Source organism: Felis catus, chromosome D4 (genome assembly GCF_018350175.1).
Source record: "Felis catus isolate Fca126 chromosome D4, F.catus_Fca126_mat1.0, whole genome shotgun sequence".
Classification (NCBI taxonomy): domain Eukaryota; kingdom Metazoa; phylum Chordata; class Mammalia; order Carnivora; family Felidae; genus Felis; species Felis catus.
In genome coordinates, this window is record NC_058380.1 from 13,214,711 (window position 1) to 13,238,467 (window position 23,757).

Here is a 23,757-nt window from a genome sequence, read left to right on the forward strand (position 1 = left end):
GACAGCCACAGCTGCCCATCAGCCCCATATTCACAAGGGTCAACAACCGATGCACTGACAATCATTCTGTAGCCATACAGCCATTGTTTTTCACTATCAGTACAGTATTCCAGAAATTACATGTGATATGCATTTACTATAAAATAAATAGGGTTGTGTTGGATGACTTGGTTCAACTATAGGCTAATGCATTCTGAGCACACAGAAGGTAGGGCTCCACTAAGCTATGAGTATTTAGCTGTATGAAATGCATTTTCAACTTAACACTGTTTTCATTTTATGATGGGTTTATTGGGACATAACCCCACTGTAAGTTGAGGAAGATCTGTATTTAAAATCAAGTTGGTTGTGGCCAATTTCATTTAATTATGCTTTTTCTCTGCTCCAGCCCCCACCAGGCCTGTTCTCAATATATAGTGACATTTCCTTTGGTGGCATCTTTGGAAAACGAGGAGTTTCATATAAGTGAAATTTCAATTTGTTTTCCAGAAAAATTAAGTTCACCTCCTTGTGACAAATCATACCAGACCTTCTCTAGGCTCAAAGGCACAGAAGGAACTAGACTGTATAGGTGGTAATGGTGCAGAATCAAGAATTTTCTTACATGAGAAAGTCGCACCTGGAGAGCTTTTAACATCCTTCACACTCAGGCCACATCCCAGACCAAGGACACTAGAGACTCCAGGGCTGGGATCCAGGCGTCAGTTGTTTTTAAAGCTCCAGGTGATTGTAATGTATAACCAGTGTTGAAGCCACAGCAGTATGGTTTCTCAACACCTTGAACCTCTATGTGTCTATGTGTGTATGAATTAAAAAGAAGGAGGAGGAGGAGAAGGAGAAAAATTCAGTCATGTGGTCACCAGAGGCCAATGCTAAGTTCCATAAGAATGGGGGTGAGTGGAGTGTTAGTCACATCATTATGGAAATGAAGAAGATAGACCAGCTCCAGAGTGAGCCTGGGCACTGGCCATAGCTGGTCACAAATCATGGAACTGGGCAGGAGAATAAAGAAAATACAGGAGAGGAAAAGACCAGATGAGAAGGAGAAAAAAGGCAAATCATATGTAAAATAAAGGAAGAGATTGGCAGGCATGACATTTAAATTCTCTTTGAGGGAGGAAATAGCCAAGTAAAGCAGATAAAAATCGAAGATGAATGATGGAGACGATGGCGACAGTGATCATCTTATGCAGTCTATTTTTGCCCTCCTGAATAATTTTCTCCAGTCAAGGTTTGGGTTTGGTGAAGGCAGATAATGAATTAGGAGAATGGTAGATTGGGGGACACATGATCAGCGTTAGGCTAATGGCCTGGTCTGAAACCTTGGGATTTGATGAATGTATTCATTTACTGGACATCACACCTAATAAGAAGCAGCATAAATACTAATATAGATGGAAATGTGGGTGAATGAGTTCAAATGACAGGAGGTATTGTGTACACATTGATTAGCATGGAAGAGAAAGCAGAAAGTATCTGGCTTTTAGACACCCGGTTTACAAATAATCCACGCATGTCAGTGGCCTCTCCAGTTCCTTTCCATTTAATTTCCCCTTGCCCCTCCTGTAAACTTCCCTCTTCCTCCTGCAAACACTATGGATCAAAATCACAACAAAACATACAGGTTTGAAAACATTCTGTAGGATCCAAGTGGTGGAAGGAATATGACGGGAAATGCCTGTGTCCTTTGGAGCCGTGATTTTCAAACTTTAATTCTATAGCTTTTGGTCAAATGAAATGTTACCAGGAAGGGTTAGAGAACTAAGATATATTTAAAACAGAGAGAGGGTAAGCCAGCATCTGTTATGCTTTTTCTCCTCACATTAGCCATGAAGGAGATGCTGGAGGAAGCAGAGTTTGGAAATGATTTGAAAATGAGAGTTCACATGAGATTTTCAAATAAGACTGGACAATCTCTGTGACAGCTCAAGACCTTCCAACTCCACCCCACCCCCACCAGATTTTCCCCTTCACTCATTATACTGCCCTAGAGACCCCTGATCAATAATTCCTTTGGTTCTATATGTATCCATCAGAGGCTCAAGTCAGTTACAGGTCAAAGGACTCTCAGTCCTGCATCTATGAATATGAATTCAATTATACTGGCCTCCAGATTCTCAGGTAAACTCCTCTTCAGTGAGGATATGGCATGGTGTGAGTTAGGAGATGGATAACACTGGAGGAATGAGGTGGGGGAAATTCTATTAGGGTGTCAAAAAAGGGTTGGGGGTTGCTCTGGGAGCAATGCTGCAGAGAAAGAGGAAACGGGTTCTGAAATTCTAATACATAAATAGTTTTGTCTGGAGTCAGTCCCAGAGAAGGGGATGCCAATCTTTTTCTTCTTTCCACCTATACTGCTTGGTTTCTTGTTTTTAGTCTCTTCACAGCAAACCAGAATTTTGCTGAATTATTATTTTTTAAATGTTTGTATTTAGTTTTGAGAAAGAGAGAGAGAGACAGAGCACAAGTGGTGGTAGGGGGAAGGGTGGGAGGGGCAGAGAAGAAGGGAGACACAGAATCCAAAGCAGGCTCCAGGCTCTGAGCTGTCAGCACAGAGACTGATGTGGGGCTCAAACTCATGAACTGTGAGATCATGACCTGAGCTGAAATCAGATGCTTAACCGACTGAGCCACCCAAGTGCCCCTTGCTGAATTATTTACATTGCTTTATGAGACAGTGGGTTCTGGGTTGTAAATAGATCTTTGGGTCATAGCCCATTTACAAGCTGATGGTCCTGAAATGCATGATTGACTGTTGATCATGGAAGAGATTACATGTACCAAAACTGTTAATGAGAAGTGTGGAGGTGCACACATTTAAAAATTGTTCAGAGATTAAATGTTTATCCAGATGGGGCATCTCTGAGGGACTAGAAGGAATGTAAGGCAGTGTTTATGGCTCCTGTGTTCCAAACTTAGTTGTTGCCATAGAAAGGTCTCTACTACAGTGGTTCTTAACTCTTCAGAGTTATTCATACCTGGGGAATCTAAGAATGAATGCATTCTTTCCATAATATGCTTATACATACAAAATCTTGCATATGTTTTCAGGGGGTTCGCAGAACTTACTGAAGACTTCTAGTTGTTCTTGGACACTAGGCTGAGAAGTTTTACTCTACCGAATTTGAGGAAAGCACTTGTTCACGTATTCCTCTTTGGATAGAAATATTCCTATCTGGGAATAGGCTATAAGGTAGGGGTAAGAGAATCCATCCCAGTGCTTCTAGGATCTAGTGCATTTAACATTTGAAGACAGCATTCAAGAGTTTGCACAAAATACAGAAAGGTGTATAAGGCACAGTCTTTTTCCTGAAGGAAAATTAGATTTGGTTAGACTAGAGTATAAGGGATACAGTGGTAGTAGTAGTAGTTGTGGCAGGAGAGGTAGACTAGATCTGGACCAGAAGGGGCCTTGAATGCCACATTAAGGAACTGAAACTTAACTCTGAAGGCCAGTGTCTTCCAACCGAACAGTCTTTGTTATAGAATCTTCATTGTTTTGCCATATCTATATGCCAACACTACAATCAGATCTTTTTCAAAAGGATCCTCCCTTAAAATTTGTGTTTATTTAGGCTTAATATTCATGGTTTTGTGTTTTCTTGTTATTAGTTATAATATCCATGCAAATTAGAACATGCCTCTTAAAATAAAAATATTAATTTGCCTTCTTCCTGAAAAAGCCTCATATGCAATAGGCATTCCTCGCTTTGGGAAGCACTGTCTAGGGCAGTAGGGATTTCTGATTGGGTGGGAGGTTATGTTATAGAAGTGTCTCCTCAAAAGGTGTCATTTGGCAGTTGAGTGTCAGTGGGGGGTGGACAGACTGCTGGTGGAGAGGCCAAGCAGAGACCATTGATCAAGGCAAACATGGTGAGACCCTGGCCTAAGAGGCAGAGTGGAGGCGAGATGTGGAGTCTCTGAAACCCTGTCTCTAGAAAGACCACCTTAGAATTGAAACCCAAACCAATTGTCAGGGAAATTATTTAGTGATTACGTCAGCCCTTAGAGGGAGTACAAGAATATGTTTATTTCTTGTGTATTTACATTTTATTTATATTATTTTAATTCATTTTTCTTCATAAAGAGAGTATTTTCTGTGCTTTTCTATAGCCTCTAATCCACTGACAATTTTTGATAAATATGGCTGGGAAAGGTCAGTGGCATTTCTGTTGTTTATGAGTGTCTGAGACCTTGACAGTGAGGATGAAAATCAAGTGGGATATTTCTGTACACTCCTGTAGTCTTCTCTGATTTGTTTAATTTTTCTTGTTAACTGAAACATAGACATAATTCTTGCCCCATTGTTGTGGGCAGCTCAAATGATACAAGGAATGCAACAGAACTTTGTCTACTATAAGGTGTTATTATACATTATGTAAGATGAAAGGTATTAGCATTGTTATTAGCTGTCTTGGCAAGGAGTTGGGTTAATGACATTTCCTTCAAATTTCTTTTTCATTTCAATGAATATTTGGTGAGAAGAACATAGTGTGAGTTGATCTCTAATTGAGGGGCTTCTAGTTAGTCTGACTACAATACTACCCTGGAAAAGAATAACTTCAGTTTGCCCTTGATGCAGAAGTACTGAATGGCCTGGATGTGCTTACGTTTCCTTGTAAGCATATGATGACTGCTGCATAAGGGCAGAGAACCTTCCAGGAACACCAACCAACAATGTATTCTTTTTGTTCCGGGAATCATGAAGTCTAATAAATATTTGTTCAGATTATTCCAGAAATGAGAGAGAAAATGGGTTCCGACTTCAAAGTCATTTTTAACTTGGTCATACCTGATATTTGGAATATGGAATCAGCTGAAATACGGTGGAAACTGCTTGCGCCTTGCAGAAAGAGGCTCCTGGTTCAAGTCTTGTTGCTCCTAACTAGCTACATGACTCTGGGGCTGTCATGTGAGTCTCTGAGTCTTGGTTTCCCCCCATAAAATGGAAATAGTAATCGTGACCCTAGCAAGGTTCATTGTAGTATCAAACAGGGTGACATGAAGATGATCTTTGTTAAATATGAAGTGCCCTATAGACATCATCACCATTGTCATCATCATTGTTACAATAAAAGTATCTATTGAGTGCTTATTATGTTATCTGTATATATTAACTTACTTGATTCTTATAATTAATCTCAAAATATAAATGCAATTATTATCCCAGTTTTCTGGAAAAAACAAAGGCATCTAGAGATTAAAGTGCCGTGTATTGAATGGAAAATCTGGGATTTGAAGCCAAGCAAGCTGATTCCAAAACCTGCATCATCTTTATTCCCCAATAGTGATATTCGAATCACCTAAAGGAGTTTCCGAACCTTCAAAAATCAACCTGCAACCTCCTGTGTGTTGAGAACACAGTACGGAGAGCAATTTTAGGGGAGCGATATTTCTTCTGCATCCTCTTCCCACCATCTCATTTAAAATATTTAGACTTCAGTTATGTTAAGATGACATTTGAACGCACTTAAAAGGAGTGAGGTACAATTCAGCATCTATCTCAAAGAGCATTTCCATTTCTCCGTAAACACTGTGTTGGAGAGAATTGTTTTCTGCACTTGATACATGACTCTATGACCTTCAGCCATTTGGCCTAAAAAGCCCCTTTTCAGCTCTAAGAGTTTTTCTTTCCTTGTGACCATAGGAGTCTACTGTGCTTGTTTGGTCATTGGCGTTCAACAGGGAAGACCCTGAGACGTTACGTATGTTTTCTCGTCTGTACTCTCCATCCATCAAGATGAGCAAAAGGAGGGAAGCTGGATTGTGAAGGCAGGGTGACAGGTCCTTGAGGTCAAACTGTGCCTCACTGACAACTTTAGCCAGGACTAAGAATTAGTTCTGTCTTATTAGGACTTATTAGCTTATTTCAAATTAGTACCTATCATTACTCGTAGAATAAATGTAATTATAGCGACAGTTATCAAGTCCTACTTGGGAGCCACACACTGTGCCAGCATTCTTTATATGTGCTAAAATGCTTAATTGTCTTGGTAACTTAGGGCCATAGGGTCACGGGGGTCTTCAGGAATACCTCTTAACCTGCCAAGTAATACTCACCAACCTGCCCATGGTATTAACAGTCTTAACAGTCTGACATCCATCTCTTTCTTTCTTTCTTTCTTTCTTTCTTTCTTTCTTTCTTTCTTTCTTTCTTTCTTTCTTTCTTTCTCTCTCTCTCTCTCTCTCTCTCTCTCTCTCTCTCTCTCTCTCTCTTTCTTTCTTTCTTTCTTTCTTTCTTTTTAGATGTTTACTTATTTTTGAGAAAGAGCGAGCAGTATAGGGGCAGAGAGAGAGAGGGAGACAGAGGATCCGACAGCACAGAGCCCGATGCCGGGCTTGAACTCACGAGCAGTGAGATCATGATCTGAGTTCGATGCTTAACCAAATGAGCCACCCAGGTGCCCTAAGCTTCTATTTTTCTAAGCAAGGAACATCTTGGACTTTGTGATCCTTTCCTGCATATAAGAGGCCTGTCCCAAAAAAGAGAAGAAACCTCTTTGTTTAGAAGTCATGTTTGCTTGGTTTTTATGAATCTGTGAAAAGGTGGAGTTGTCCCTCAGTTTCCTAAATGTGGCAGAAGTTGTAATGGGATATCGGCATACACTTTAAATAAGCGCTCATTAAGAAACGCATCTCCCTGTGTTGGAAAGTAGCAGACTTGGGGCTCCAGAGACTCATCGGTCAGGCACAGACAACACCCCTCTGCTACCTTCCCGAGCATCTCGGAGAGATTCATCAGCTCTGGAGCTCGGGACGTCAAGCAAGAATAGGAAGCTATGTGAGTGACATGTGCATGCTGCTTAGACTTGGACTTGGACTTGGCATATAAAACCCTTGAATCAGTCTTGACCTTTTGGTATTGTGAGATTTATCTTGCGTGTGTGTGTGTGTGTGTGTGTGTGTGTGTGTGTGTGTGTTTTAAAGAATCACAGTATAATCTGTATGAATAAGGAAGAAGTGTGGCAAATCCTAGAATAGATGGGTATTATTATCACTCCCTTTTAAAGTGGACAGTCCTGGGGCTTAATGGAGTTAAAACACTTGAATGATGAAGCCAGAATCAGAATCCAAGTTTGTCTGCTTCTAGAGCTTGCTCCTCATAACCACCACATTAGAATACCACCCATAACTTAAGCAGGTGGCCCTGAATCAACCTTAAGTCCATAAACCAAATCTATGACTCCCTAAGGAGATGTGACAACGCATAAGTGGAGATTTTAAGGCACTTTACGGATACTAAATACGTATCTCTCCCCACTAACGCATATTCATCTGAATTCATTCATTTACTCATCCATTAAGCAAAGATTTATTGAGTGTCTGCTACATATATGCTCTACTACTAAAGGATAAGGGATAAGTGAATGCAGGAAAACCAGAATAATGAATTAGATACAGATTCTGTTCCTAAGGTCTCACTTAAGTCAGAGATATATATAAATAACTTAAGGTATAAATGATAAGTACTACAAGAGAGTTGCAATAATGGAGTGGCGTGTATTCTAGGTGTTTGTGTGTGTGTGTATGTGTGTGTGCTGTGCACCTGTGCATTCGTGTGCAAGTATGTATTTGGCAATTGGTTATGGCTAATGAGAGAGGTCTAAGTTGAACAAATGCAGGGAAGCAGGCAATAAAATAATAATTGCAAGCAGACTGGTTTAGTTAGCATGAAGGGTCCATAAAAAAGAAATAGAATTTAAGACTAGAAATTTCAGCAGAACATTACACTTTGCATTCAGAGGAGTGGTGTTATTGATTTTGTGCTTCAACAAGAAGTATCTGGCATCACTATGCTGTAGGGGCCAGCAAACCACAGCTTACGGGTCAAATATGACCCATAACCTGTTTTCCGGTGGCCAGTATGTGGAGAATGGCTTTTTAGGTTTGAAAGTGTTGTTTAAAAATAAATAAGCAAATAAACAAAGAAAATACGTGACGGAGACTTTATGCAGCACAGAAACCCTGAAAGTTTGCCAACACCTCAGTGCATAGAATGGATTCGTGGAGGGTACTGGATTAGGGAAGACCAGCCTTCCCCAGGGAATAGCCATAGTCTAGGCAAGAAAGAATGAGGGCACGGGTGAGAGCATGGAGTCTGAAAATGCAGGAGACTGGAGGAAGACAAGGACTGGATATTTGTGCATTTGGGAATTTTCTCAAAATCATAACTGAAGTCAGAACAGTGAATGAAACGGGAAAGAACCAAGAATTGATTTTTGATAAACATCTGTTGATAGAGCGGGGAGTAAGAAGAGGGACAAGCAAACACAATGACCCAATATCATTGCTTCCATTGGTTCCATTAGCACAAGCTCTTAGGTCCTTGGCTTTCTCTGTACCGCCCCAAGTGAGAATGTGATGATATCGAGATGCCGCAGCTTCAGCTGTTAGGACGAAACGGTGACCTATTCCTTAAGTTTGACTTCTCAAGTTACGTGTCCATCATCTTTCAAATACAAGCAGATCCCACGTCCCTTCAAGTTCTCCCCAAGCCACCTCTTCTCTGTGGCATCCCTGGAAGCTTCTTGGCTGATGAGGTTTACAGACACATCAGTTTATTTTCCTTCCTGCACATCCAGAATTGATGGACTGGATAAGCATACTTAATAGCCCGGTTGCAATGTTGGCTTCTAGACTCCAGAATCACTACTGTACGTGAAAACTGCTGCTGGAAAGGAAGCAGGATGCTCATGCAGCCATACCATAAAGACTGTGAAATGCAATGCAAAGGTTCTCATGAGGCAGTCAGGAGATGACAATGATAAAGGTTGACAGCGATTGTAAGGGACAGAAGAGGCTTTCAACTGAAGATAAATAAAAGAAGGTTGGTAAGAACTGAATGATTTGCTTTGGGAATGGTACCGAGAAGGACCAGGCCCACAGGCAGAGGGCAGAGGGGTGGCTAAGTGAGAGGACCCAGGGAAGGGAAGGGAAGGGTAGAAATAGTCTGGACTCTCAACTAGGCACCGGGCAGAGAAAACCTCACGTCCCTACACTATGCTTTCGTGTAGATCATCTCAGGAGTTTGGCCTCAGATTAGCAAATTACAGAGAAGCTGGGTATTCAAGTTCCATAGGAATGAAATAACAGTGGTGAGTGCAGGAGGGAGGGTGGTTGTGTTTGGAGTGGGGAGCGGATGTTAAAGTCTCAGGTTTTGGAGCAGTGTCAGTTTTGAATGCAGATGTGTCTCCCACGTGTGACTGGGGGGAGGTGGTGCTGAAATGGACAGCCTTGGCCCCCGTGAGGTCCAGCAGCTGAGAGAGGAGGACAGCAGATGGAAGGAGCTGTCGGTGTGAAAACAGAAGGTGGTGAACGGGTCCCGGAGTGGGTGCCCTCCTCCACTGCGACTTGGTGAGGGCCACACATACCGTGGGGCTTATACTGCTGAATGCTGAGTGTGGGAAGCAAATGTGAGGGAGCTTGGCTCAAAGGTAGGGCTGTAGGGGGATAGAGCTTCTCAAAAGGTGACAGTTTTTTGAGATGTTGTTTGGGCCCAAGAAGAGAAGTAAATCTCTCCAAGAACAATATGAAATGAATAGAAAGTACCAACACAAGAAGCCCATCAAGAAATGTTTTCCATGAGGCCACACCGCCCAGAGACCCAAGCTGCACAAACTGACTACGCATGCCTAGAACACTTGTTTATTACAGAAGCTTTTAGGATGCCGGGATGAGAAAGATGTCAGATCAGCTCTGGGGCCAAATCCCTTCGCTGAACTTGGCCAGGGTTAGATTGACTTCAGAATATTATATCCCACTTCATTTGCTAAGGCAATAAAGGAAACTGGAAGGATTCAAGAGTGAACAGGGGCTCCATGTGAACGTCTGTGCTGTGTGTGTGAAGCAAGGCAGAGTGCAGAGCAGAAGCCTCTCGGGCTCTGCATCAGGACAGCCCCACTGTGGCTCTTCCCGGCTGTGTGCACCCCTCCTCTCCTCTCCCACCTCACTTCCCTCCCCTGCTCCCCTCCAAAGGAGGAAAAGAAATGCCTACCTCAGGTCCACATCCTTTATAAAGCATCTAGTACTGTCTATGCACATAAACAGCCTCTCCAAAATGAAAATTCTTTTAATTACATTTATGATTTTTAAAATCCTGATTTCTGCCCAGATGTGCAGATAAGGGCAATTTATTTCTCGTTAAGATTGCATTGCCTTCGCCTACAGCGAGGGACACCTCACACATTTTGCAGGAAATATCTGTCACTAAAATACGGTCGACCTTTTCAGCAGGAGTCATGATGAAGCGACATAGCGATTATTGGGCAGAATCCTGGTGAACAGTCCTATGAAATATCCAGAGAAGCACATTCACCCTCATTTGGTTTTATGACTTCCAAGTGGTTCCTTGAATTTTAATCCTAACTGCATCTCTAGGAAATTTATAAGACTGCTGAAATAGCTAGTTCTGGTAAGATTTCACAGCTGGCATTGGAAAACTGATAGCCACAGTCAGCAGGAAAACCATCTTCCATGACTCAGGCAGGAGCTCAGTGGTACATGCACCTCCTTGAGGCTAGAGGAAGTGTTTGAACTGAACCTCCTTGAGCAGCCACGTCCAAGATGGCAGATTGCCAGTAGTCAGTTGACAGAGGCTCTCCTAGGGGATCAGTCATCATGGCTATGAACCCCATCTGTGTATTGGCTTCTCTATACAAGATGGCCAGACTACCTGGGTCTATGCATACTCAAGGATTAGAGGTGGAAACTTTCACCCCAAACCTGTAAGGCACTGAAAGTTCTCACAAAGGTCATGTGGATGCTTTCCAGCAATGGGTCTTGCTTACTTGAATCAAGTACTGTTCTTCTAAATGTTTGGTTTCTCATACTCAGAAACTGCCTCCTTCCCTCACCTCCCTCCCTCCTGGCAGTCTCTGTGAGCCTGTGTGTGTGCCAGCCACTGTCCTAGGCATAGGGATACCATCGTGAGCAAGATGGCTCCAGCTCATGCCTCAAGGAGCTTGTGGTCTAGTTGGGGAGCTGGCTGAAAGTGGCTCACTCCAGCCCCTCCCCACCCTATCTGCCTCCAGATGGTTGAACCCTTCAGGATCTGGCCCTGATGTCCCTCTGGAGAAGAAGTGCCACCATGGTGTCCCCAGAGATAATCAGCCCAGGATGCCTACATGGCCATGAGGTGGTTCAAAATGTGAGTGAGGCTTCTGTTCAGGTTTAAGATACTCCTTGACCTCCCCTGTAAGCAGGTGGGTTTAAACGACCTCTCAGGACAGTCTCTGATTGCTGAGGCTTGCAGGGAATCTTCTCAGAGTGGGCGATCCACTACCTTGGCTTCAATGAGACAGCTTCTGATACAAGCATTTCCCACAGAGATGAAATACCACTGGTGTTGAGTCCTGGTTCCTCATTTATTAATCAGGTGAGTTTGCATTTCCTCATTTGTAAGGTAAGGATAATAATCATACTTCTCTTATTGGGACAGTTGTAAAGATCACAGGCATTGAAACATGTAAAGATTTAGCATGCTGCCTGGCACATAGCAAGTGCTCGTTAAATGTTAGCTCATGTTATTTCTGTTCACTCTAACAGAAGGTCTCTGTGATTATACCACATTTGCAAGACACTTTTACCAGATGCAAGAAAGGTTTCAGTAGCTATTGGAGGACACTTCAGAAGCTACGGAAGTTTCCAACATTCCATGGGCACATCCCTCCCTTTCCTACCTGTATAAGTTAGCCTATTAACCTGGATCCTGTGTCACTAAGATATTTGACAATAAGCACATCAGTGGTTCCCTACTCACAAGCAAAGTGAAACCCCAAAGAGAAGCATTTTCCAGAAGGAAACCTATTTTCTCTCTTCAACTCATTTGGTTGAGGCAATCAGAAGCATTCGGATGAGCTTCAGTAGGATGTTGAAACCCTGCTGCACACACTTCATTAAATCTGGGCAGAAAAAATAGTGTCTTAGCTACTGAGGGAAGGAGGCTACAGGAGCCAATGGAGCCTGAGGAACATTGTGAGCTTGGCTGGAAATAAAAAACAGTTGGTGTGTGATTCAAGAAAATGGTTAAACAGACGAAGGGAATATGGAGAGGGCTCTGCCACTCATGGGGGAACACTGTTTACATACCAATTCCTTCTTCTTCATGCACTCCATGAGGATGATGAACAGATGCTGAGCTTGGGTTCGAGTGTAGGTGAAAGTCTTCTGGATGGTCACTAGCAGCTGGTCCCTCAGAGATTCATTGATAAGTCTGTAATTAAAAACAATGTCAACAACAGGTCAACCCGGCTCCTGTTCAGTACATGTTTCTGAGAAATATTCTAGAACACAAGAAAGCATTGTGAGGACTGACTTTAGAGATGAGTTATTTGTTCCTCTATTTTTCTTGCAATAGTTATTTCGACTGTGATAATTAAACAAAAAGCAGTGCACTTAAAAATAAATCTATTTGAATGTCTCAGAACCTAAAATAGTAAAGCAAGAAGATTAATTTGGTTCTAATTTTGTCTGTCTTTTTCTTTCTTTTATAGGGCATGTGTCTAATACCCTCTTCCTCAAGTGCCGTTATCAAAAAAAGCCTTACTCATTAGCATCTTAGTAAAAATTTACTGTGTGACTTATATGAAGATTTAAACTTCATCTCTAATTGTGAGGGGAAAAGCTTACATCTAAGTAATTTGAGCACCAATGAGGAGAAGTAGGACTCATGATTTCTCTAAAATAATTTCATGTAGGTAGCTTATCTGGCCTATGATTCAGGTCGTCATTTATGTCGAGCATTGGCTCTGTTATATCCAAGAAGAGCGTGATCTACAGGAGGTTTTATATGGACACTTTATTAAGAGATACCTTTCTGGCTATCGAAGAACGAGTGAGAGCAAGGGAGGTACATCATACCCAATCACTGCTTTGTTACCTCTTGAAGATGAACCTGTTGTAACTTTATCTCCGCTCATACTAGCCTGGTGAGAACTGGGCTATCTTTACCAGCCATCAGACGGCAGGGAATAAAAAAAATCACTCTACTGTTAATAGAATCTGTCCAAAATCAGGACGATAATACCGCTTTCAAGGAACAATGACAAAATTATCATACTTTGCCTAGAATTCTACAGCTTTATAATTTTCCCCATAATTGAAGTACCAGAAAATCCTATATACGATAGTAAATATAATGATCTCATTTGGTGCTTATGGAAACCCTGTAGGCTAAAGGTCTGTACAATTTTTTTCTTTAGAGAGAGAGAGAACTCACATGTGCAAGCAGGGGGTGGGGCAGAGAGGGAGGGAGAGAGAACTTCAAGCAGGCTCCACACCCAGCATGGAGTGGAGCTCAACATGGGGCTCCATGTGGGGCTTGATCCCATGACTGTGAGATCATGACCTGAGCTGAAATCAGGAGTTGGACACTCAACTGACTGAGCCACCCAGGTGTCCCAGGTCAATACAATTTAAAAGGGAAGGATATTTAAGTCAGAAAGAGCCAGACGCTTAAGGTCACTCAGCAAATAAGTGGCAAAGCCAGAACCAGAATCTAGTTCTTCTGATTCCTTGTCCATTACTTTTTCCATCACACCATGCTGTCTCTTATTACACCAAGTGTACTATACCTTGGACTCTCTTCATCACTGTGGCTACTCGGGAAGCAAATTGTAAAATTTTCTTTTACGTGAAAGCATAACAAATTTTGTTGCTTAAAAGAAACCAAGATGGGAGACTTGAGGATATTTCATATCAGTGGTCTTTTGTGCCCCAGGATTGTGTGAGGATCACCTAAGCCCACTAGGTTGGACATTATGGTGCCCTACATTGAGGAGGGTGCATGCCTCATGACAGGATTATACCAAGGATCCTGGAACGTCACTTAGCTCAATGGAAGATTGGGTTACCCCTTCTGCCCCCCATGAACATTTTTTAAAAAAAGAGAATTGTCCACAAGAAGATGAAAAATAATACCAGGTCCTCTCAAGATTACTAGATCATTCTGGAGGACTCTGTGGCCTTAGGTGTACACCAATCTGAAACCATTCATTAATTGATTTCACTCATTCATTCAACAATTGCCTAGTGATGTCTATTTAGTGCCAGACATTGTGGTATATGCCAGGGCTATAGGGATAGACGAGATATACATACACTTCTAGCCTTCAATGAGCTTACACACAGGTAGAATAGAAAGACACGAATCAGCAATTCAAGTGTGATTGGCAGTGGTAAAGAAGTAAAGAAGTTGTGACAGCTGAATGTAATCAAACCTAGGGGGTACAAGGAAGACCCCTCTGAGGCAGTACTGTTTAAGCTGAGACGTGAAGAATAAATTAACATTAGGATGATCAGGGATGTGGTGGAGCTGGATAAGAGCATTCTTGGCAGGATGAACAGCCTGGACAGGAAACAGCATTAACAAGCCCAGTTTTGAGAAAATAAAAGGTGAGTATGGCTAGAACTTGGAGAGCAAAAGAAAGAGTGAAACAAAATGGTGCTGCAAAAGGGGTGAGAATGAGATCATGGGGAACTTTTGGGATAGTGTTAGAGATTTTGGATTGTATCCACAGGCAATGAGAAGCCATTGGAGAGTGACACGATCACATTTGTGTTGCCAATTTTCTTGAAGAGTCAAGACAGGAGCAGTCATAACTGGGTATGTATCTGCTTGACAGGCAACCCATGCGGATGGGTCTAGAGGGTTCTGCAATATCAAGTGTACATAAATGTTGTACACGATTAACAACAGAGGAAGAGACTCTCCTGATTAGCCACTTCATAGATCTAATCATTCATTTGCAGGTGTTTAATTTCGATAACAACTCAAAATTTGTTTTCCACTGCTAACCACCTGTAGTGAATTCCCAGTTCCCTGAGGTCATTAACTGTTTGAGGGATCTGTCATCTGTATCTAATATATCATTTTGTAAACACTGAGAAATGCTGTGCAACTTAGCTAATTGTGGGTTTTAGTGGTGAGGAGAGCTGAAAGATGCTAAGCATCTTATCTTTTTTTTTTTTTTTTTTTTTTTAGCTCAATTTTGCAATTGAATCAAGTTGTGGCTTTGGTTAAATCCTATAGCAACAAGAGCCCAGAATTCTACTACTAGAACTATAAAGATTCTCCAGGTTGGTTTTCCAAAGTGTGGGATGCCTGTCACTGATGGAACAGAGTGAGTGGTTTTAGGTGGGACAAAGATGATTTGGTCATTCCAAAACATTAAGTTTTACTCATTAAACATTAAATAACTGTTATTTTGGCTTTAGTTCTTTTTCCATCAAGAGGAAAATCACATTTTTGATGCTTCTTTGACTTTAAAAGCTCACAAACATCTGCAAACCTCCCCCTTTTGACAAAGAAATAATATGTATCAGGTCCTAAGCTTTTTGCAGAAAGAGTTTAATAACTTTTCAAAACAAGATCCTGTATAACATTCGATGTGTTCAGAGCATATCGTAGTTTATGACACGTGATGGGCTACAGACATAATATCATTTGATTTTCATAAGAATCTGAGAGAGAAGCAGGTGGTAATTCCATTTTGCAGAAGAGGAGGCTGTGGTCCAGAGAGGCTAAATGATTTGTACCAAGTCACATAGCTTGAGTCAAGTCTGCTGAACTCAGCCTTCTTTCATGGTGCTGCTTTTACAGTTTGCAACCTATAAATATGTTTTCCGGTTTCCTAATCATCTGCACTGGAAGTAGACATTTAAATATATTTGTTGTAGGAAATTTGCTTTTCTTTTTTCTGATAGAGCATCTGAGGGAAACCAGAAGAGTTTGGAGAAGATAGGGAGAAAACAGAGGACAATGGCAAAGTGCATTTAGGATGCTGAAGATTCTATTTGCTTCTAATTTTTCACAAGTATTTGCTTTGCTGAATGAGACGTTTTGTATTTGGCACAAAGGCTGCCTCTGTCTTCTCTGAGGACCCTTTCTTACTTTGTGGCCATATTCTGTAGGATACTGGGAAGCCTGCTTTCTTGAAATTATTGCTTTCCTAGCTCTTCCCATGTTTTTTTTCTTCTGCACAACACTGGAATGATTTAAAAATCTTGATTGTGATATTTAAAAAAATAGCAAAAAAATAGCAAAAAATAGAAATAAGCCCATTTTTAGATTTCTTTTTATGGAACCTGAATAGTGGTTGAAAATTTCTTGACATCAAAACATGGTCATAGTATTATATAAAATTTTAGTTTTAGAATTGGGTCTTTGACAAAGTGGTGCCTATTTATAGAAGCTGTTAATTTGTGTTTCCATATGTCCCAATGCTATTTTTGGTATACCTCAAATTAGAATGTTTCTTGATTTAGAAGGGTAGTCATTGAAGTGAGGAAAATCTCCATACTATGGCATTTGTGTCTCCATTTAAATGCTGAACTTGTGATCTGGAGCTTTTTGGATGAGTCACAGAAGTATCTGAAATAGGTCAACGTTCATCCAGGGCTGGAAGTAACCAAAGGAACTTCCCATACTTTGCTATTAGCATTCTGTTCAGATGCTAGCAATACAACCCACGTGTTCACACTTTTCTCAGAATGACTTTAATTACCTGCAATATCAGAGTCTCATTCCTAGATTGAAAAATTAGAAAATGCATTTAGAATTCAGTGGGACACAAAGAGCTAGACTTAGGTTAATGGCTTTGGAGGAGTGAAGCCCTTTTCCTGCCCTCCAAAGACACCCTCGGTTAATTTATTCAGACACAATATGAGAAAATTTTACCTCTATAAATAAAAAAAAAGATCATTAATAATACCACAATTTGGTACTTAAAAGGCATCACTTTCCAGACAATCTCTAATGCTCTAAAGAAAAATGAAATTTTGTCATTTGCTAAAGCCAAAGCAAATCATTAAATGTAACCTTAGGACACAAAAAGTTTACATTTTTTGCCTAAGTTTACAGAGACTGGCATTTTTCTTTTCTTCTCCTTCTCTCCTATCCCCCTTCCCCCTTCTCTTCCTCTTCCTCCTTTTTCTTTTTCTTCTTTGTTAGTAGACATCACCTCTTCCTCCCAAATGCCACGACTCTGGGGTCACAAGCAATAGCACGATTCTTCCCAGAGAGGAAGGACAACATTGTAAACAAATAAGCACCATAGTCACCAGGGTCAGGGTGTCTGGAGTGAAGCTGTCACTTGCTACCCATATGATCGTGTGCAAGGTATTCAGTCTTTCTGTGTCATGTTTTTCATACATGTAAAATGAAAATTATGAGTGCTTATCTCATAGACTTGTGAATAGTAAATTAGTAACAGTTCATCTTTGTAGAGGGCGTGATACATAGCAAGGCCTATGTAAGCATTTGCTATTATTAACACACAGTCCCACATGGCTCCTTGGTCACTGACATTCATTATTGTTAAGTAGCATGGCCTGTTCTGGGCCCTTTGTGTGAAATACAGAGCTCCCTCCTGAGACCAACAGTGTTCTGCACCCTTGGGTGAGCCCAACAGTATGAGGCCACTCCCAATCCAAGCTGGAGAAAGAACTTTCCCACTTCAGGGAAGTCAGAGATCACCAGTACTTTCTTACATGTGGGAAATAAAGACACATAGCAGATTTAGGAGGCTTTACTATTGCGGGGTCTTGCAAATATTCCATGCAAACATCTATACATCTATTTATTTATTCATTCAACAAACAATACTGGTGCCTACTGCGTGTCAGGCACTATGCTAGAAGTAGACAGATGAATAATATTTAGTCCTAACCTCCAGGAACTCATAGGGTTGTATGCCATATATTCTGGTAATCTATTAATACGTACCACCCCCCCCCCCAAATTTAGTGATGTAAAAGACCATTTTTTATTGTGTTGATAACTTTATGGGTTGGGAATTTAGGCAGAGTGGCGAGGGACTCATGTCTATTCCATGATATCTCGGTCCTCTCGGGAGAGGATAGAATGGCTATAATGGCTCAACCGATCATGTCTGGGGCTCCATTCTTTTTCCACAAGGCATCTGCTGCAGATGCAATGTCCACGATGACTTCTTCACTCCTTTGTCTGGTACCAAGTCTAGGATGGCTGAAAGAACTGAGGACTGGCTGGCATTGCTCTCTCCGGTGGTTGCACGGTGGATGGACTTCTTACACAGCAGCTGGCTTCTCTCAAATGAAGGATTCCAAGAGAGTGTTTGAAGAGACCCAGGCAAAAACTTTAAAACTTCTTCTGATTTAACCTCAAAAGTCCCAGAATGTCATTTCCTTACATTCAATTAATCAAGCAAGTCACTAAGAGCAACCCAGATTTAAGAGGAGGGAAGAAATGGACTCCATCTCTTGGTGGAAGGAAAGCATGAATATACAGAGAAGGAATATATCAATGGTGATCATCTTGGAGACAAGCAAATCCATCAAGTGATTCCGTTCAGATGAGACATTAAAAAGCATCAATCTCCCCCACATCTTAATGATAAACATCTTCAGTGGTCTTACTTTGCATTTTCTTCTTTTAATAGCTGATTATGCGAACCAGCATTTTCCTTAAAAGTGATAGTCTAACCACTCAGAAGTATTTTCAAAATGTTTACTACTGACTCACAGCATGGAGCTTGCAAATATTTCCTCTTTTGACTCAGCTGCCTATTTTTGTTTATGTAGTGTGTACTATGTACTAGCTATTTCTTTGGGGCCTTGGGCACATGGCTGGAGCCTTTTTTCCATGGACATATGTCATCATACTTTGCCCCTGTTAAATGCAGTATGCAAGGCACATCTTCAGTAAAATGTGTGCATGCTTGGGTCAACCTTAATGCCCAGGTTAAGTCACACCAAAAACAGGGGGGTATTTTCTTGGTGCCCTCATCGCACTTCGTGGTCTGTTTGGAGAGGAACAACAACAGCAGCACCTGCCAAAAGCTAGAGAGAAGTCTGACTTCCTAGAGTATTGTTTCAGTTTACCTTATTTCTCCATCTACCTTCGTTTTGGCCCTCCTCCTATCTTACTCAGTTGGTACTAACAGACCACTAACTGGTTTCTTGTCTGTCCTCTTCTAATGCACTCCACACAGTTGGTTGAATGGTTGTTCTACAAAGCAGACATGATTCCAGCACATCCTTCTTAAAACCCCACAATACTTTCTCATCACCAGTAAGATAACATCTCAACTTTTGATATTTCGGATTCTGTATATTGCTAATCTGAAAATCCAGCTGAGGGATTTGAGCTTTGGGATAAAGCGATGATACAGTTTAGGAGCCGCAGTTTTATAGATGAAGAGTCTGGAGCCTGCAGAGGGAAACTAACTTGTTAAAGAAACATCAGAGCCAAACTTAGAGGAGAAGAGAATCAGGAAGAATCTCTGATAATGAACTATACTAGCATAAACATGTAGGCTCAGCTCAGTGTGGTTATGCAAAGTTAGTGAATTGTTGTTTGATGACTGGATACAAGTGGGGATTTCCTCTGTTTTTATCCCTGATACAGGATGTTCTATATCTTATACACGTGTAAGAAGACTGAGCCTGAATAATGTGGTTTCAAGGATCCACTACTTCCCCAGAGTTACTCCCCAGCTTCTCAGAAGCCCAAAGTTCCTTTTATTTAGTTAAAAGGCAAACAAGCATTTTGTTGAACAATTAGAAGGCCTAAGAGTAACTCTTAGGTTAAGTGATGTTTTACGTGAAACTCACATCTAACTGTAGCTGATTGATGCTGATGGTTTTTAGGAAGTACTAGTTGGATAGAAAGTTGGGGGAAGATACGAAAGGGACATTGGGAAGGGACCAATAAGTGGGTAGGGAATGACTTTGTCCAACTTTTTCCTGAGGATTAACTCCAGATCCAAATGGCTTCTACCAGCTAACACCAGTGAAAATAGTACCCCTCATCTTATTTTCATAAGTACCCTAGACAAGTGGTTCACCTGGGCTTTTCCTGAGGGTTCTATCTAGTCACATGAGGCAGTTAGAATGATCCTAGAGAAGCTGCCTACAATTGGGAAGGACGCACACTGGAGGATGCAGTCTGTTAAAAAAATTTCATTTACTGCCACCCACAGAGGGAGCATTTCTTACTTTGGTTCTTTACTTTTATTTATTTATTTTTTTATTTTACTTTTTAAAAATCCACTCTAGAATCTTGAGCTATATATGGTAAAACAGAAGGCACAGATACACATACAAAAGGAAACAGAAGGGGGGGTGGTGCAGTGGGGTTGAGGGTTGTAAGAGAGGCACACAGTATCTATTCTAAGATAAGATTTGTGCTAGGCATTTTATGTGTGGCATTTCATAAAGTCAGATTAATCTAAGAAAATCCTAGCTGGCCTAACTCCTTGGATGCATGAACTGTACACGATATTACTTATGTGTTCTCTTCTCTCAATCTTCATGAAGGTGCTGAAGACAGATTTTCCACCACCCCCTTACCTTGATTCCTTTACCCTTCCCTTTCCCCATAGCATATCACTTTCTAAAACATTATAAAATGTGTTTATTTATTATGTTCATTACTTACTATCTGTCTAACCCTGCTAAAATGTAAGTTCTGTAATCACAAAAATTTTTGTTTATTCTGTAGACAGATGTGTTTTTGCCAGGGCCTAAAACAGTGCCTGGAACAGAGTAGGTGTTCAAAAAATACTTGTTGAATTATGGAATACATAATGTTGGTTGGATGAAGAATGTAATTTCAAAACAAAAGGAAGGGGTACCTGGGTGGCTCAGTTGGTTGAGCATCCAACTTCAGCTCAGGTCATGATCTCACAGTCTGTGAGTTCGAGCCCCTCATTGGGCTCTGTGCTGACAGCTCAGAGCCTGGAGCCTGCTTCAGATTCTGTGTCTCCTCTCTCTGCCCTCCCCCCACTCATGCTGTCTCTCTTTCTCAAAAATAATTAAACTTCAAAATTTTTTTAAATTTTAATAAAAAAAAAACAAAGAGAAAATGTCAATATTGAAAATCTATCAGACATTCAAGGGTTCCCAGTTTGTTGGAACTCAATTACAGAAATACTAGAGCTATGTTATCCAATGTGGTAGCTGTTGGCAATTTGAATTAGAATGAATTACAGCTAGATAAATTTAAAATTCAAATCCTTAGTCACGCTAGTCACATTTCAAGTGCTTAGTGGCTATCTGATTACGCACAGAATATTTCCATCATCACAGATATTTCTATTGGACAGCACAGAGAACAATTCCATCATCACAGAAAGTTCTATTTGACAGAACTGCTGTTGAGGCAGACAGGACTGTCAAGCACTTTACCCTGGGCAGAAACTAGCAGGACGCTCAGGTGAAAAATCCTCAACAGTGTTGGCTATGCATCTGTAATTTCTCTCCTTTCTTTTGCTATTGTTTAGGACTATGGCTAAGAGTAGAAATTGTTAAGTGTTGCCAAAGAATACAGGGACTGACACATGGTCAGGCAGCTTCTCTGCTTCCAAAATTAAAGGGAAAGACACATCTTCTGTGTTCATTCCAAGTGAAATCCCATCAACGATAATTGCACGTGGCCAGGAAAGAGGAATAATCAGACTTCTATTGGTTTAGACCCTCTACAAAAGAGAGAATCAGAGCTGGAATTAGATGTATGAGGTTCTTGGGCAGGCAAAGACCCTGGCATCTCTTTCACGGATATGCTTTAAAGGTTGGTCCAACATTTATTCAAAGGAGAAGTTAACCAGCATGTGACACAAAGGCGGGGGGGGGGGGGGGGGTAGGGTGAGATGGAAGCTGTTGTTCAGAATAACTCAGCCCTGGGGCACCTGGATGACTCAGGCAGTTAAGCGTCCTGCTCCTGATTTTGGCTCAGGTCATGATTTCGTGGTTCATGAGTTTGAGCCCAGCATACTTTTTCTGTCTTTCTCTCTGCCCCTCCCATGCATGCACTCTCTCAAGATATATAAATAAACTTAAAAAAATAATAACAGCTCTGGGGCAAGCAAACTTCCTGCCATTACTGGTCTCATCTTTCTAGAGGTGATATGGTGTAGCTGCTAGGAGTGTAGGTTCCGGCCCCCATTTGCCTGGGCAGACCACTCCCTACCGGTGAGATGTTGAGGAAACTCTGTAATCCTTCCATCCTCAATTTCCTCATTTATATAATGGGGATAATTATCCTACCTACACCATAGAGTTTAATGAAACACAGTGTTTAGGCCAGGTTCTTGCATGCAGAAGCTTTAAAAAATAGTAACTTCACTTTTGCAAGTATGCTTTTGGGAAGGGGGTCAGAGGTATGGGGAAAAGGGTGGGGTAAATCTCAATCCTCGCTCAAGGCAGTTTGTCAAAGATTCCTTCTACCCCCATATCCTACTCTGTGAGATGCTGGAACAAGTATAATTTTCTTTCTTGTTTTTTTTTTTTTTTTTTTTAGATGGATTAGTGATGGATTAATTCCTCACTGTTTTAAAATTAGTGTTTCTTGGGGCCTCTGAGTGGCTCAGTCAGTTAAGCATCTGACTCCTGATTTTGGCTCAGATCACAATCTCAAGTTTGGTGAGTTCAAGTCCTGAATCAGGCTCTGACAGCACAGAGCCTGCTTGGGATTCTCTCTCTCTCCCTCTCTCTTAGCTCCTCCCCTGCTTGTGCATTCTCTCTCTCTCTCTCTCTCTCTCAAAATAAAAAATAATAATAAATTAGTGTTTCTTATTAATTATCCATAGACAACTGCTGAATTAACTTGTCCCTCAATCCAGCTTCAAACAGTATCCCACAACAAAGAGCCTCTTGTTTTTGATATCCTATGTATTATGCCTGTAGGGAAAGCCTCATATTGTCAGACAGTTTAGACTGACGCACTTCACAGGGTTGATTAAAGATGGACTATTTCCCAGGTATCTTTTAGGCAGATAAATTTCTTATTTTTCGCTTGGCTTCATAATCTAATGTGCTATTTGATGATTGCCTGATGGTGATATATGGGGCTATCTATAAGATGTTGTCTCCACTCTAGAACAAAAGTAGACATCCATGGCATGTTGAGTGTACCTTTCCTTCTTTGCATCATTGTTAATCTATCACAATAATCTCTCCCCTGAGCACCAGTGTGGCCTCAGAATAATTCTCAACACATTTTCTAGGACGCCAGTACCAGTTGATTGTTGTTGACACTCAAGATGAAAACCATTTGTCATCCCTGCACTAGAGATAAGAAAATCTCAAATATACTATCAAATGGTGAATACCAGGGATATCATAGGGTTAAAGAACTGTAAATTTTAGGTCTGTCTCCAAGACGCTGAATGAACTGTGGCTTTCATGAATTTAAAAAAACTGATTTTTTACCACTTACGTTAGGGATCACTGCTTATGGACACTTGATTTGCATGGAATAACTCCAGAAAATACCATAAATATGTATATCAACTAGAAGACAGCTGTCCAGCAATTAGGACAATTAAAGAAAAAGTGTATTGAAGCTGAGTGGAGCCTCTCCTAGACAACAGTAGTGCAGACTTGAGTTAACCTTGGAATACTACTTTAATGCATCTTTAGTGTGTCTCTGGTGGAAGAAGCTTTTATAGCAGGTGGTCACTGTTGTATCTAGTTTTTATGAATCCTGTAGTCCATAATCAACAAGGAGAATTGTATGGGGAATCTAATGGAAATCCATTAAGGACGCTGCAAACATTATCTATTATTAATGATACCACAGGGTGAGATGTTAATCCACTCTATTTCTAGCAGCTGCAGGTTCTAATATCAGCCAGGATGATTCAGAATTCATCTCCTTTAAGGTAGAGGAATTAAATACCAGGACATTTTATTATCTAAGGCTCCCTCAAATACATTTTAAATGTCTTTGTGGATTTTAAAGTCCTCACTGCTTCTTTTCACAAGAGAAAGAGGATGTGT

General features: G+C 41.0%; 1 protein-coding gene across 10 annotated transcripts in view; it reads right to left on the bottom strand.

Annotated features, from left to right (window-relative positions):
• The window catches only part of TRPM3 (transient receptor potential cation channel subfamily M member 3), an 804,873-nt gene that overhangs the window by 155,506 nt on the left and 625,610 nt on the right, over window positions 1–23,757 (bottom strand). For all 10 annotated transcript variants that reach the window (XM_019815754.2, XM_045042771.1, XM_003995389.6 and 7 more), the window contains one exon: window positions 12,088–12,211. In XM_019815754.2, coding sequence (XP_019671313.1) covers window positions 12,088–12,211 — 124 coding nt within the window. The remainder of the gene's footprint in view (window positions 1–12,087; window positions 12,212–23,757) is intronic.